Source organism: Oratosquilla oratoria, chromosome 26, assembly GCF_046742065.1.
Source record: "Oratosquilla oratoria isolate Oo_2021 chromosome 26, ASM4674206v1, whole genome shotgun sequence".
Lineage (NCBI taxonomy): Eukaryota > Metazoa > Arthropoda > Malacostraca > Stomatopoda > Squillidae > Oratosquilla > Oratosquilla oratoria.
Genome location: NC_134802.1, coordinates 48,974,178 through 48,989,884, shown reverse-complemented (window position 1 = coordinate 48,989,884; position 15,707 = coordinate 48,974,178). Strand labels below are relative to the sequence as shown.

Genomic DNA, 15,707 nt, shown 5'->3' with positions numbered 1-15,707 from the left:
TTGATAACAAACAATATACAGGATTTTTAAGTTATATTTAGGTTTATTACAGCAATAATACACAAACAATAGCCAAACTTTCATAAAATTCAATACAAATTTCTCCCATCAATATATAGTAATGATCTTTTACCAGTCCAGTCTAATGGTGTGGCCAACTGCATTTAGAAAGTCAAGAAGACACTGACTTCCTGCAGCATACCCCTGGCACAGATTCCGAAGGCGGTTCTGCATCTGCTCAGTCACCCTCTTCACCCGCTTCTTTGGTGGTTGCCCTCGTTGGTTTTGTATCATTTGTGTAGCCACTACAGCCTGGTCTTTTCGAAAATTGTCGATCAGTGTCCACACAGAGGGATGACTGTAGCCTACAAGTTTCTGAAAACCAATGTTCCATGCGACCTGTTATTGCTGTAATAAACCTAAATATAACTTAAAAATCCTGTATATTGTTTGTTATCAAGGTCAAGTAAAAAAAAAAATCTTTGGTAAGCAAGTGTCCTATTTGTCACTTCTCCGGTGAGCGATTGTCCGGTAAGCAATTATCCTGTGAGCAACTATCCAGTGAGCAACTGTCCTACACCCAGGTCAGGAAATTGGTGGGTGGACGTTTCAGTCGGGTAGGACATTTCGACCAAAGAATTGAAGCAACCACGCCTTTTATATAATAATGAAAACATTACAGGCTCTCCTGTGTACTTATGTTTGACTTTTTTTTCTTAAACACTGTGTTACATATTAGCAACTTTTTAAAGACATTTCGGTGTCGCTTTAGTATGTGGCCTACCTTTTTGAATGTGTCCCACGCCAGGAAAAATTAGAACAAACAGCAATACTTTAAAAATGTTTTCATTTAATAATTGAAAAGCAATTTATCAACAAGTCATACAAAAAATTCTCGGATATTCTGCAAAATGCATAAAAGTAAGAAGACCACATACTATACCGGCACCGGTTAGGTTAGGTTACTTTCTTGACATCTGCACTTGCTGGCCGAGACGTCCTACCCCGAAACGTCCGTGGCCGAAACGTCCTCCACTTGCCTTGGCCAGTCCTAACCTAACTTAACCTCGGTGCGTTCCCCAGTGCGTTGATAGGCAACATACTATACCAGAGAGAAAAAAAATCGTAGGACACATACTATACCAGAACAAAAAAAATCGTAGGCCAAATACTAAAGCGGCACCCACATTTCTACAATCAACTCTCCACTAAGATTTTTACCCGGCATTCAAGACCTCTCAACCACTCCGCCTATTGGTTAATCTCTTTAGCATTGAGATCTCACCCCCCAACTCTACTACATTGAGATTCCTCTCTATGCACTCATTTAAATCTATCCAAAAATCCTCCCTTTCCTCTACACCAGTGGTTCTTAACCTGTGGGGAATTCCCCACTGGTGGGGAATGGCGGAGTTGCCAAGTGGGGAATGACTGGTCGGACAGAAGAACCACTGTCTTTTTTTTAATCGATGTGTTTTGTTTCTTTTTGTTTGTTTATCTATTGTATGCAAACAAAAAATAAGGGCCATAAAATGGCACAAAAAAGCAAAGCGTACATTTACGTACTAAACACTGCATGGGTTAAAATCGAATTTGTCAAAGACCGATGCTGTGATGGGAAATGGAGAGTTGGCTCACTAAAAAGTGGTGAATTGGAGAAAAAAGGTTAAGAACCCCTGCTCTACACTCTTGCTTCTGACCCAGGGCGATGGGCGAGATGCAAGGATGACCTGTCATCTGGGAAGAGCCAAGATGAGAGAGAGGGAGGGAGGGGTTTGGAATGGGTGAGAGTGGAAATATGCATTTTGACTTTGACAACCTCCCTTGTAAGGGGGAAAAAAGCCCTTGGTATATGTATGTATGATTAACATGCAATCAATACTCTAATATGGGGGTAATTCCGAATACTTTTTTTTATTGGGGCATTACACAAAATTAGTGACACAATAGTTTGTGTTTACTAAAGTAAAGTTGTGCTGCTTATGAGTATGTATGGTTTATCACTTTGGTTGTTGTGACAGACATGATGCAGAAACTGGGAGATGGTTATCTTCCTGTACCTTCTATCTTCCCATAAATTTTGGAGTTCTATCCTGGATAGTTTTGAAATGTCCTACACTTCTTTCAATGGTGTGAGAGAAGCAGCTAATGATTGGGGTTATATGATCGTTCTATTGTAATGACACTGGTTACTATTTCCTCTGTTGTAGGATGTCTGGTATCCACCATTACATCAACAAGTGAACTGGGTTTAAGGTGTGCATTTACTTACCTGGTTGTAGTATAGATCATAAGAGCTATTCTTGTAGGTTCCTGTCTCTTCACTCTCATTGGTCACATCTAACTTTAAACTTCCTCATTATATCTATTATTTTTTCCCACATCGCTCCACTTATCGATACTTCTATACAGAAAAATATTTTACAATGTTCCTCAAACATCTGGTCTTTTTCAATTTCACACCATGACCTCTTGCGACACTGCTTCTGACCCACGGTGGGCAGGGTTCAGGGATGACCCGTCATCCAGGAGGTGCTCAGATGAGAGGAAGGATGAAATGGGTGGGAGTGTTTTTATGCCTTTCCTTTTGTGGCTACCTCCCTTGGAAAAAGCCTTGGTATATGTATGTATACCATGACCTCTTCAATTCCTTTGATCCCATACTATATCAATATATACGTATAGCTACACAGATCTTTCGCTAAATCACATCTTTTGTTATACATTTCTCCTCTTCCATATTTTCCTCCTTACCTTGGCATACTACTCCCGAGTTACAAATATTGAAAAATATGTCTTTCATCTACTTTATGAGATGAGAGGGAGGGTTTTATGCCTTTCCCTTTTTGGCAACCTCCCTTGGAAGGGGGAAAAAGCCTTGGTATATGTATGTATGTATCTACTTTATACTACTAAACTCTAAAACTTATTACGATGTCTACAAATTTCTATTTGATTTAGGTTAAGAAAACTATAAGTGCAGTCTATATTTCTTATATTGTGCACAATAATATCACAACTTGTACAGAACTCTGTACTGTTTCAACAATGGCACACTTTCCCTTTTTTGGCATCAGGGACAAAGTTAGTATAAATATGTAAATACTATCTGAAGAAAATACTTACTTTGATTAAAGCATGTGCCATAATACAATACAGGAAGACCAACTTAGGCTCCGTGTTCTGCGGCAACACGAGACACTGTCCTCAGCCAGCAGGCCACTTGTGACGGCGCTTTCTTCTCCCAGACTTTGGCTAATTTGCCGATGTGCTGCACAACCTGGAGGAACCATTTTGTGTGAGAAAAAGATAAGTAAGAAGGACCATCACGAGAACAGGGTTTATGACCCTACAAAAATGAAGGAAGGATGATTGCTATTATCCTTGCCTTCAAAAGAGAAAACAGGAAGTATAAATTGATGTATCCATTACATATATTTTTCTTTCTCATATTTACCTTTTATTGTTTTATTATTATTATTATTATTTTTTTTCCCTCTTGCATCTCTTTTACTAGTTGAAGTTGAACCAAGGGCATGATGGTTCATTAAATTCCACGCTACAAAGCCCTCTGTGAGGGGCACCGTCCTAGCCTCCTGATAAGGGGCGTTTGTGACGTTAAACCATATCATCATCACGAAGGTTCCTTCTACTGCCAGGCCACCCTTTAATTCATCTGCGTAGCATCCCTTAAATACCGATGAGGTTACAGTCTTCTTCCGTTAATCAAAAACTCAATCCATTGCCCTTAATCTCTCTTGCAGAAGACCTGCAGCCTTCAAGTAACGGACAACATCCTCTAGGTAGGACCATAAATCACTCAGGGAAGATTTATCACAAGGGGACGGAGAGGGGGGGTCACCGATGTAAGGAAGCGGCCTTGCTGGGGATGTGCTGTATCTTGTGACACTGCTTCTGACCCAGGGCAGTGGATAAAATGCAGGGGATGACTTGTCATCCAGGAGGTGCCAAGATAAGAGGGAGGATAGAGGATGGAGGGGAGTGGAGTGTATTTGGGATGGAATGGGTGGGAATGGTTTTTATGCCTTTGTTTTTTGGCTACTTCCCTTGTAAGGTGGAAAACGCCTTTGGTATATATATATATGTATGTGCGTTGTCTAGGGATTGTGTGGGACAATCAATCCTATACCCCTCGTCTCTCTTGTAGAAGACCTGCAGCCTTCAAGTAACTACAAAGAACCTCCTGACACGACCATAAATCACTTGGGGAAGATATATTGTGTTGTTGTCTAGGAACCGTTAGTGTGGGGGTTTGTAGTATTTAACTAATTGTAGTTTACAGGAGATGCTATAATGATTATAATCTATCTTATATTATTTGTTTTTGTTTTGTTATCATTTGTCTGTCTGATTTTCATTTATCATTAGTTATATTTCAATTTATTATTATTTGCTATTCACCTGTTTGTTTATTATTCAACTATACCTATGCATTTATTTATGTATTTTATTTGTTATTTACATTATTATATTTTTTATTTATCATTTTATCATTATGATTTTTTTTCGCATCCGACCTAGATATGGACCAAAAGGTCTCCTGTCGGCATGCTCCGCCTTTGTAATCATTTTGTAAGAGCAACGCTCATTGGGTCCTATCTCCTATTCTCTAATTTTCTAACACACCTAGACTCAAATTCATGTATGGTTCCAACTTAACTTTGATTTCCAATTATCATATTTAGATCTGAACTCGTGTATGTTTGCTGGGTGTTCTTGGTGTGGTGATTGCCTCTTCAATGACCTTTTTTTTTGTATTTTATTTTTTATTCTGGCTGTCGCCAAGGAATTCTATTCACATCCATGACTTTCCCTAAGCGTTGAAAGAGTTATATGCCGTCTTGATTAATCTGTGCCATACCAAGAGGCATTATTCATTTATTTACTTATTATTTACGTTATTATAGTTTTTATTTATTCATTTATTTAATCATCATTATGATTTTTTTTCGCATCCGACCTAGTTATGGACCAAAAGGTCTCCTGTCGGCATGTTCTGCCTTTGCCATCCTTTGTAATTTCCCCTTTTGTTCTGGCTGCTGTTTTATCATTATATTAATTTCCTTAGCACTTGTCTAAATTTATACGATAATCCTATTTTAGTTCAAAGTCTATATATGGCACTAACCTTCCTTTGGCTGACACGAGGCTTAACCAGAACAAAGCCTATAAAGATGGTCAACCTATTTGAGGTTATTCTAACCATCTTCCCTCTTAACCCATTCAACGTCATCAGTCCTCCTCCTCGAGGAGGAGGACTGACGACGTCATATTTTTCTGGTGCTGTTTGATCATCAAACATTTTGTTGTTTTATTATGATTTTTTGTTTTATTTGACCAAATGACAAGACATCTTGTCATCGGAGTTGAATGGGTTAACTCTACATGGTATTTTTAAAGAACCTGTCGTGTCTAATGCCACATGATTCTCTTCAGCTTTGAGATGACCTCTGGGTCCTATGGGGTTAAATAACTTTTGACTAATTTTCCCGGAGCCTAAGTCACCTTTAACTACTTCAGAGCAATGATGCCTACATAGGTGTCATGAGGTGTGAGTGGGTACATGAGAATGTTGTTCTTGTTCCCTAGACTGTCTGTCAGAGCAGTCCCGTCTCCCCAAGGAATGCCACGGCCGAAACGGGGTTTTCCCACAAATCCTTTATGGAGTGTATGTTGTTGCTTGCGTGCGTGATTGTGTATAATGCAGTCTTCCATGACATGTTGAATAGTATAGGTAGAAGTGTTACATCCTGGGCATTTGTCCACAATGCGGTCATCCAGTCCCAGTGCCGCTGTAGCGTCTTTGTTGTCGGACCAACCCCAAGCTTAGATGGGGACCAAACAGCGGAAAACATTCCTGGCCACCGGCGCTACACAGGTGGCACCTATCCCCAGGTACATGAGGATGCCGGCATCGGCATCTTGATTATATATTTTTTTGTAGTTGTACATGAGTTACCCCTGGATTCTGTGAACCAGTTTGATCACATTTTCTGTGTTTATTATCACTCAGAGTAAAAGAGAACGAGTAATACAGCAGTGACTTTATATTTTATCATGTGAGTAGTACCTATGGCAGCCGATGCTGTGTGCGTGAATTTGACTTGTACTGAAGTGATTAAATTTTTTGTTCTCAGCATTGACAGATGATTCTATTCAGGTATCACGGGATTAAACTAACCAAGGGATCGGCAACCCAAACTGTTGAAAGAGCCATATTGGACCAAAAAAACAAAAAACAAATATGTCTGGAGCCGCAAAAAATTAAAAGCCTTATATAAGGCTATGACGCAAATCTTCGTTGACAGAAATGTTGAAACTTAATATTTATTCTACACATTTTTACAGCATTGGAAAATGTTAAGAATGTTTGTGTCATGTTTATCCTCCTACAGAAACCATACTAAAACAAAAAATATATTTCCCTCCCCAATCTTTTTCCATTTTCAAAGATTTTTTAAAAAGCTCCAGGGAGCCACTAGGGCAGCGCTAAAGAGCCGTGGGTTGCCAACCCCCGAACTAACCCTTCATTGCCAATTGTCATGACAGCAAACGGCTTCCCAACCACCCACTGAGTTTCCTCTCACCTTATCGGACGGTTTCGTGGCAAACCAGGCAGCAATGAAGGCTGACCAGGCCTGAGGCGCTCCTGGACACATAAGCACGGCTCGTTGTGCCTCGACCAAACTCTTCTTTTTGTTGCCGCTGTGGAGGCAAGCCAGCACGCTCATCCCAGCATCCTGTCGCAAAAAAGTCGATGAAAAATTGTTAATTATATATCACAAACATCTGTGTAAATGGTAAATAATATCCATTAAAAACTTCCTAACATCCAGAAATGTTTCCTGAAGGCAAGCCAGCACGCTCATCCCAGCATCCTGTCGCAAAAAATCAACGAAAAATTGTTAATTATATATCCCAAACATCAGTGCAAATGAATAACATCCATTAAAAACTTCCCAACTTCCAGAACAAAATATTTCAATAAAACAATACTGTACTTATTTTTGCATACACTGTTTTTTTTTTATGATTTTCTTTTCCTGGAGTCTTAACGAGAGAAAACTTTTTTTCTTTATGATTTTCTTTTCCTGGAGTCTTAACGAGAGAAAACTACAGTATCCTAACTCTATCACATTTACTCATCTTCTATTACATGAATGCAAACACGATGGCAATGTTCTCCCACTACTGAACCACCATAGGGAAACCAAAGAAGCAAGAAGCTGTCACAGAAGAAGAATAAGTAATAGACGAAGAAGAAAAAGAAGAAAAGGTTCAAACATACATATACCAAAGACTTTTTCCCCCTTACAAAGGCATAGAAACCACTCCCACCCATTCCATCCCCAACATACTCCACTCACCTCCACCCTCCCAAAGAAGCAAGAGGCAGTCACAGAAGAGGAATAAGAAATAGACGAAGAGGAAAAAGAAAAGGTTCAAACATACATATACCAAAGACTTTTTTCCCCCTTACGAGGGAGGTAGCCAAAAAACAAAGGCATAGAAACCCCTCCCACCCATTCCATCCCCAACATACTCCACTCCCCTCCACCCTCCCAAAGAAGCAAGATTCAGTCACAGAAGAAGAATAAGAAATAGACGAAGAAGAAAAAGAAGAGGTTCAAACATACATATACCAAAGGCTTTTCCCCCCTTACGAGGGAGGTAGCCAAAAAACAAAGGCATAGAAACCACTCCCACCCATTCCATCCCCAACATACTCCACTCCCCTCTACCCTCTTCCCTCCCTCTTATCTTGGCACCTCAAACAGACAGCACAAAGGAGGGGAAGCAGCAGTTCGAGAGCTTGTCATCATTCCTTTATGAGTAAACATTCTGCTTTGACATATATAAATGATGTGGGACTCTGATCCATAGGGGTCCCCAGAAACAGTCCCTAACCATTGCATAACCCATCCCACTGCATCTCCTTTTCTTTTTATTTTCGAGTTTGATGCCCATATACACCAGAAGACCTGTAGGTTTCTTCATCCATTGTATTCCATTGCAAGATGAAGATGTGTATCCACAATGTACAATCAGAGGGCTTAATATTCTACAATGACCATCGACCTGTTTTAGTGAGGTGAGGTTACTAGTCAATGTCTTTTATGCATTCTACTTTGCTTCTTACAACATGTAGGGTATAAACGACTCCTCAGCTATAAAGATGCACTCTACAATCTTATTCTGGCAAGTGTCAGACAATTCTATTCAGCTTAAAAAATAACACAAGAACGAAAGAATTCAGAGAACTCTATACTCACCTGGGCCACAACTTGTTTGTCCTCTGTCGCTGCCGCCTGAGTCAAAACTCGCCCTGCGGCCCCAGCGGCCAGTGCACCGGTACTCAGTTTGTCCCTCATTTGTTTCTCGTAGTGCCTGAGGGCACCAGCACGGAGCAAGGACAGCTGGGCAAGGACTCGCCACAAGGGGGCGACCTCAGGATGTTTATGTATTGCACGGCTGAGGATGTTGGATGCTTCCTTGACATCACCCTGTGAGAAGGAGGAAGAAGAGGAGGAGGAGGAGGAGGAGGAGGAGGAGGATGAGGGGGAGGAGGAGGAGAAGGAGGAGAAGAAGAAGGAGGAGAAGAAAGAAGATGGAAGGAGGGAAAAAGATGAAGAAATAAGAAAAAATTAGGATATATACATTATGCATAAAAAAACTCTTGTACTGTATATAGATTTCAAAATCTCACTGGAACTACTGGTTTCATTAAATGGAAGTAATTACAGAAGACGGGGTGAATGGAGAATGGTTGTATATGGATGATGTTGTGATTGCATGAGGTGGAAGGGGCGGGGGGAGGGGGGGTGAGGTAGTATGTGTGAGCAAAATTTGACGCAGCCCGAAGGGATTTCTCCCCGTCCTCTCATTTTATGCAATGGGGGGACGGAGAGGGGGGGGTCGCCGATTTAATGAAGCGGCCTTGCTGTGGATGTACTGTGTCTTGCGACACTGCTTCTGACAGGGCAGCGGACAAGGTGCAGGGATGACCCGTCATCCAGGAGGTGCTAAGATAAGAGGGAGGGTGGAGGGGTGTGGAGTGTATTCAGGGATGGAATGGGTGGGAATGATTTTATGCCTTTTTCTTTTTGGCTACCCCCCTTGTAAGTGGGAAAAAGCCTTGGTATATGTATGTAATTACTGATAACCCATGAATGCGTGTCACTGATTGGTATGACGGGGTGGGGGGAAAGGAGGCTGAACCTCTAGAATCCTCAGCGTTTCTCAACCTTTTTACCCTTGTTTAACCCTTAAAATAAAATGCATGTCTCAAGGAACCCCTGCGAAAAAAAAAAATACGTATACCATATCTTTCTCATTTCATTTTCATCATAATAATAGGTTAGATAGGATGATGTCTATATTACATTATTACAATCACCAAGAATATGTCGTGCATGTTTAATTATATTACGTATATGAAATTCAAAAATCAAAAGTGCATTAGCTTATCTCACTTGTTCTCGTGGAACCCTTAGGGACCTTTTGCAGAACCTGGTTGAGAAACTCTGTGCTCTAGAGACTGATTAATGTAGAACGGACACCTTGTACTAGACTGGTTAGATTCAACTGACAACACTGGTCCCGGACGATTGGTCTAATTCCAATTGGTCCAAAGCGAATTGGTCTAAAACCATCTCGTCCAATAGTACGATTGGTCCAACAACACGATTGGTCTAAAACCATCTCGTCCAATAGTACGATTGGTCCAACAACACGATTGGTCTAAAACCAACCGCTTCACCTAAAGGATAGTTTGTGCAAAATTTCTTTATTCTAACTACCGATTTAACTAAGATTGGTCCAAAGCGAATTGGTCTAAAACCAAATATACGATTCGTCTAATTACCATAGCTAACTACCGCTTCACCTAAAGGATAGTTTGTGCAAAATTTCTTTATTCTAACTACCGATTTAACTAAGAGATAGTTTGTGTCGAAGTTTTTTCTTACTTTGTTTTAGAGTATTTGCATTTTGGAGTATTCTCCTAAGCCCTTAGCATGGAGTTTCCTTAAAAGTGGCAGTTGCCGACAAGATTGACGAGATAAACACCATGTGAGGAGCCTTTATTTGTACGCTGTTTCGCTTATTACAGCTTTTTCAAGGGGGGAAGGAAGAGGAGGAGGAGGAGGAGAAGGGGGGGATTTGACACTGGGAAAGGATGAGAATGCTGGCCCAAACGTCCGTGGGCGAAAAGTCCACCAAGGGTGGTTTAGATATTTAACATTTTGCTGGCCATGGGTATTAGGGGAATAATGTGAGGCGAGATGTTAAACATGCCCCTATTTTGCTCAATAGTGTTCGTTCCTTGAATGACTGCTGCTTCTAAACATTTCCTGTGTCCTAAATAAAAGTCTCTATCATTGTCTTTAAAGTATATTTTTATGTGTGTCTTAAATAAAAGTCTCTGATTTAAATTCTTGTATTTCTATCATTGTCTTTACATCAATTTTAGACTAATCGTCATTAGACCAAATAGTATATTGGATGAATCGGTTTTAGACAAATCGGTTTTAGACGAATTGGCTTTGGACCAATCGGTATTAGACCAATCGTACCAAACCCGACAACACACACATCTCACATGGTTTGTTAACTGGCGTGTGGAATGGAGGGAAGGGGTAGGATCTCTATTGACAATGCAAGATCTTATGACTGCAATTTGCATGAGTTGTGCCAAACACACAGCACTAAACAAGATCAATGACTGATCATCTTCAAAATGGTTGCAGACATAAACAGACTTTGTTGGGTAACAAATGGGTTATACAGTCCTACGCTGATGATTAAACTAAAAGTCAAAGTAAACATGTTCTGCTTCGAAATGTGAGGAAAAGATATAATCAGCCAGAATACGTTCTTGTGTCGACTTACCTTGGTGAGAGCGTGTGTTGCCCTTAGGAAGGCCACGTGATGGAGACAATGCTTGGCTTCTGCATGTGGTATGAGCTCGTTCATGGCGGCTTCCGTTAGGGTGGAATCCTCGGTGATAAGGCCAAGCGATGCCAGAGCCAACAGACCACGGACGGAAGCTCCGCTCAATTGGTAACTGCAGTAGGTTGAGTACAGATCAATCAATCAATCATTCAGTTTATCTGCTGACTTGATTGTCTATTGCATGGGGTGGGGTTGGGTGGGGTGGGGTGGCACAGATCAATCAATCAGTTTATCTGTAGGGGGTGGGGTGGGGTGGGGTGGGGTGGCATTACCTTTGCTTAGGACAGGGGTTCTTAACCCCTGGGTCGGGACCCAAATTTGGGTCGCCAAGCCATTTTATTGGGTCGCTAAGGGTTTGCAGAAAATAATTATTTTCCCACTACAAATATATTATAATTATATACTGTAATAATTAAAATACATGATGCCTAGTTTTAGGATTCTAAGCAGACCATGATTAAATAAAAACTCCAAAGCAGAAAATTTATTTGTAGGCTTGGGTCGCGATGCTTGATTTGTGCAAAATTTTGGGTCGCTGCCAAAAAAGGTTAAGAACCACTGGCTTAGGAACTACAGCTGTGTATGAAAACATAAACAAAGTACCTTTGGAAGAGAAGACTCTTGGCCTCATCTTTGTGTTGCAGTTTGTACTGCAACGTTGCCAAGGCAACAAAAACATCAGACTTCTGAGAATCATCTGGAGCCAGCCAATGCAGGGCGGATGTGTAGCCTTCATAAGATTCCTCGTACTTCCCAGCTAATGGAAGAATAAAGTGTTTAATGGGGTAAAAAAAAATATTCCACAAAAATATTAGTTTACCTATAAACTAAAAAGCTTTTTCCCCATTATAAGGGAGGTAGCCAGCCAAGGGATGCACCTACACCATCCCTTTTATTTTAGCTTCTTGTGGATGAAAGACCATTCCTAATATTACTCATATATACATATACATATACCAAGGCTTTTTCCCCCTTACAAGGGAGGTAGCCAAAAAGGAAAAGGCATAAAATCATTCCCACCCATTCCATCCCTGAATACACTCCACACCCCTCCACCCTCCCTCCTATCTTAGCACCTCCTGGACGACGGGTCATCCCTGCACCTTGTCCACTGCCCTGGGTCAGAAGCAGTGTTGCCAGACACAGCACATCCACAGCAACGTAATGGTGTAAAATAAAATATTCCTCAAAAATATTAGTTTACCTATATCCTAAAAAGCTTTTTCCCAATTAAAAGGGAGGCAGCCAGCCAAGGGATGCACCTACACCATCCCTTTTATTTTAGCTTCTTGTGGATGAAAGACCATTCCTAATATTAGTCATAATGATGATAATGCCAATATCAATAACAACTTATTTTTAGCTTCATTATCTGGAAACCAACAGCATCACAGTGGCTAACAATGATCCTCAGGATCCACAGATTCTATATACAACAAATATACCATGAAAAAAAAAAAAAAAAAAAATATATATATATATATATATATATATATATATATATATATATACATATATATATATATATATATATATATATATATATACACATATATATATATATATATATATATATATATATATATACATATATGATACTTATTAACCCACTGTCGAAGAATGAGATAAGATGGACAGAAAATCTGTATATTTCGACCACTATCTTCTCCTGATGAGGACCAGAGATAGTGGTCGAAATATGCAGATTTTCTATTTTATCTCATTCTCTGACAGTGGGTCAACAAGTCTCATTTTACAAATGTGCAAATATATATATATATATATATATATAATATATATATATATATATATATATATATATATATATATGTATATATATATGCAGAAAGATCACTAAAAAAAACACGTGATCCACAAATTTTGCTGGTAACCACTAAGGAAATCGGAAGAAAACAGTAATTCCCAAGCGCTTTCGTGTAATTCACATCTTCAGGGGAATACAGAAAAAGTTGTGTTACAAAGAGGTTTAAAAGTAACAAGATTATACACTAGGAAAGGAACAGACATAGTACGAGATGTCACAAGATTAAACACTAGGAAAGGAACTGGCATAGCACAAGATGACACGAAATATTACACTTTTTGTGATTTACCAGTTCCTTCCTAATGTAATATTTCGTGTCATCTTGTACTATGCCAGTTCCTTTCCTAGTGTTTAATATTGTTAAATCTCTTACTATGTCTGTTCCTTTCCTAGTGTATATTCTTGTTAATTTTAAACCTCTTTGTAACACAACTTTTTCTGTATTCCCCTGATGATGTGAATTACATGAAAGCGCTTGGGAATTACTGTTTCCTTCCGATTTCCTTAGTGGTTACCAGAAAAAAAAAAAAAAAAAAAAAAAAAAAAAAAAAAAAAAAATATATATATATATATATATATATATATATATATTTATATTGAGAAAAAAGAGTAGTGATGTGAAGATATTACCCATTGTTCTACAGCTGCCAAACTACTTGTTATCATCATCATCATATGCAGGTACCCAATGTTGGTCCTTCAACATATCGTTACAACTTGTACTCTTTTAAGACTTACCTCTGAGACAGGCAAGGGCAAGGCCACATTGGGAGAAGAGGTCTGGCTGCTTGATGGCTTTAAACATGGCAATAGCTTCATCTACTTCACCAATGGAAGTCAAAATTCGTCCTAAATTGCCTCGTATTCCATCCACCAATTTATCATCAATCTGAAAGAAGCTTCTTTGTGTAACATGATTACAACATCAGAATGTGTGTGTGTATTTACCTAGTTGTATTATACGGGAAGGGAGCTATGCTCGTGGTGACCCGTCTTTGTATCTCTCAGCATCAAGTTTATTCTTAAAATCGTGAATAGTATTTACACACACTGTTTTTTCATCTAAGTTATTCCATATATCCAGTACTCTGTGTGGGAAGCTGTTCTTTTTCCTATCTCTTCTATAGTTGTCTTTTTTGAGTTTCTTTCCATGACCTCTTGTTTTTCCATTGTCATTTTTAGTAGATCTTTTCTGTCAAGGATTTCCATTCCTTTCATGATTCTATATATAGTCAGTAGATCACCTCTTTCTCTTCTTTGCTCCAGTGTTGGTAGTTCTAGTTTTGTTAATCTTTGTTCGTATGTTAATTTGGAAAGAGTTGGTGCAAACTTTGTTGTTGCTCTCTGTATTCTTTCTACATACATACATATACCAAGGGTTTTTCCCCCTTACAAGGTAGGTAGCCAAAAAGGCAAAGGCATAAAATCGTTCCCACCCATTCCATCCCTGAATACACTCCACACTCCTCCCCCTCCCTCTTATCTTAGCACCTCCTGGATGATGGGTCATCCCTGCAACTTGTCCACTGCCCTGGATCAGAAGCAGTGTCGCAAGACACAGCACATCCACAGCAAGGCCGCTTCATTAAATCGGCGACCACCCCCTCTCCGTCCCCCACCCATGCATAAAAGGAGAAGACGGGGAGAAATCCCTTCAGGCTGCGTCAAATTTTGCTCACACACACTACCCTACCCCCCATTCCACCTCATGCACCACAACATCATCCATATACAACCATTCTCCATTCACCCCTGTCTTCTGTCCTCTCCCGTCCTTCCTCAACAAACATTCCCCTCTTCCCCACAGCCCCCTTCACTACATCCATCCACCTCATCCTAGAACGTCCCTACATGTTCATTCCCTCCACCTCTGCCTTCCACACCTCATTTACTAATCTTTCTTCACTCATTCTTTCCACATGTCCAAACCTTCCTAATACTCTTTCATCAACCCTATCTCCCAACTCCCTTTCCAACACTGTTTTCCTCCTCACTTCCTCATTTCTCACTCTATCCAGCCTAGTAACCCCTACCATACTTCTCAGACACCTCATCTCAAACACATTCAAACTCCTTTCTTCCTCTCTTATATTCCATGTTTCTGCCCCATACAGTGCTGTTGGCACATCACTCTTTCATACAATCTCTTAGTATCCATTCACAAATGTCCATTTCTCATTACACTTTTTAATCCACCTAGGCATTTACTTGCTTCTCTCAATCTACATTCTACCTCCACCTTCACTCCACCTTTTCCTGCCACATTTGCACCCAAGTATCTAAAACTATCCACTTCCTCCAGTCGCTCTCCCTTAATGCTCACTTCCAGACCACTGCCACTTTCACCCCTTGTACATCTCATCACCTTACTTTTACCCACATTTATCTTCAGCTTTCTTCTATCACACACTCTCCCAAACTCTGTCACCAACTTCCTCAATCCCTCCTCCGATCCTGCCACAAGTGCAGTGTCATCCGCAAACAACAGCTGGCTCACCTCCCACTTTTCTCCATTTTCTTTAACCATCTCCAATCCCTTGCTCACTACCCTTGCATTTACCTCTTGCACTACCCCATCCATGTATAAGTTGAACAGCCAGGGTGACATAACACATCCTTGACGAAGTCCCACCTTTACCTCGAACCACTCACTCTCTCCATTTCCAATCCTGACACAAGCTCTACTACTCTCATAAAAACTCTTTCTAGTTTTCTTTCTAGTTTCCTTATATTCTAGTGTCCATAGTGTTGCTGCATATTCCAGTTTTGGTCTAATCAATGTGACTAATATTTTTTTTTATCATTTCTTCATCTAAGTATTCAAATGCCATTTTCATTGATCTTAATAGATTGTATGTTTCACCTACTATTTTGTTTATATGTCTGTCTGGTGTCATGTCATTGCTGA

The 15,707-nt window shown here is 40.0% G+C and overlaps 1 protein-coding gene across 3 annotated transcripts in view; it reads right to left on the bottom strand.

Annotated features, from left to right (window-relative positions):
• Positions 1 to 2,978: 2,978 nt before the first annotated feature.
• The window catches only part of LOC143039536 (tetratricopeptide repeat protein 37), a 61,639-nt gene continuing 48,910 nt past the window's right edge, over positions 2,979 to 15,707 (bottom strand). For all 3 annotated transcript variants that reach the window (XM_076209699.1, XM_076209701.1, XM_076209702.1), the window contains exons 21-26: positions 13,538 to 13,688; positions 11,578 to 11,731; positions 10,912 to 11,086; positions 8,295 to 8,525; positions 6,609 to 6,761; positions 2,979 to 3,280 (exon numbers count right to left, since the gene is read on the bottom strand). In XM_076209699.1, the coding sequence (XP_076065814.1) occupies positions 3,170 to 3,280; positions 6,609 to 6,761; positions 8,295 to 8,525; positions 10,912 to 11,086; positions 11,578 to 11,731; positions 13,538 to 13,688 (975 nt within the window). In that variant the 3' untranslated portion in view covers positions 2,979 to 3,169. The remainder of the gene's footprint in view (positions 3,281 to 6,608; positions 6,762 to 8,294; positions 8,526 to 10,911; positions 11,087 to 11,577; positions 11,732 to 13,537; positions 13,689 to 15,707) is intronic.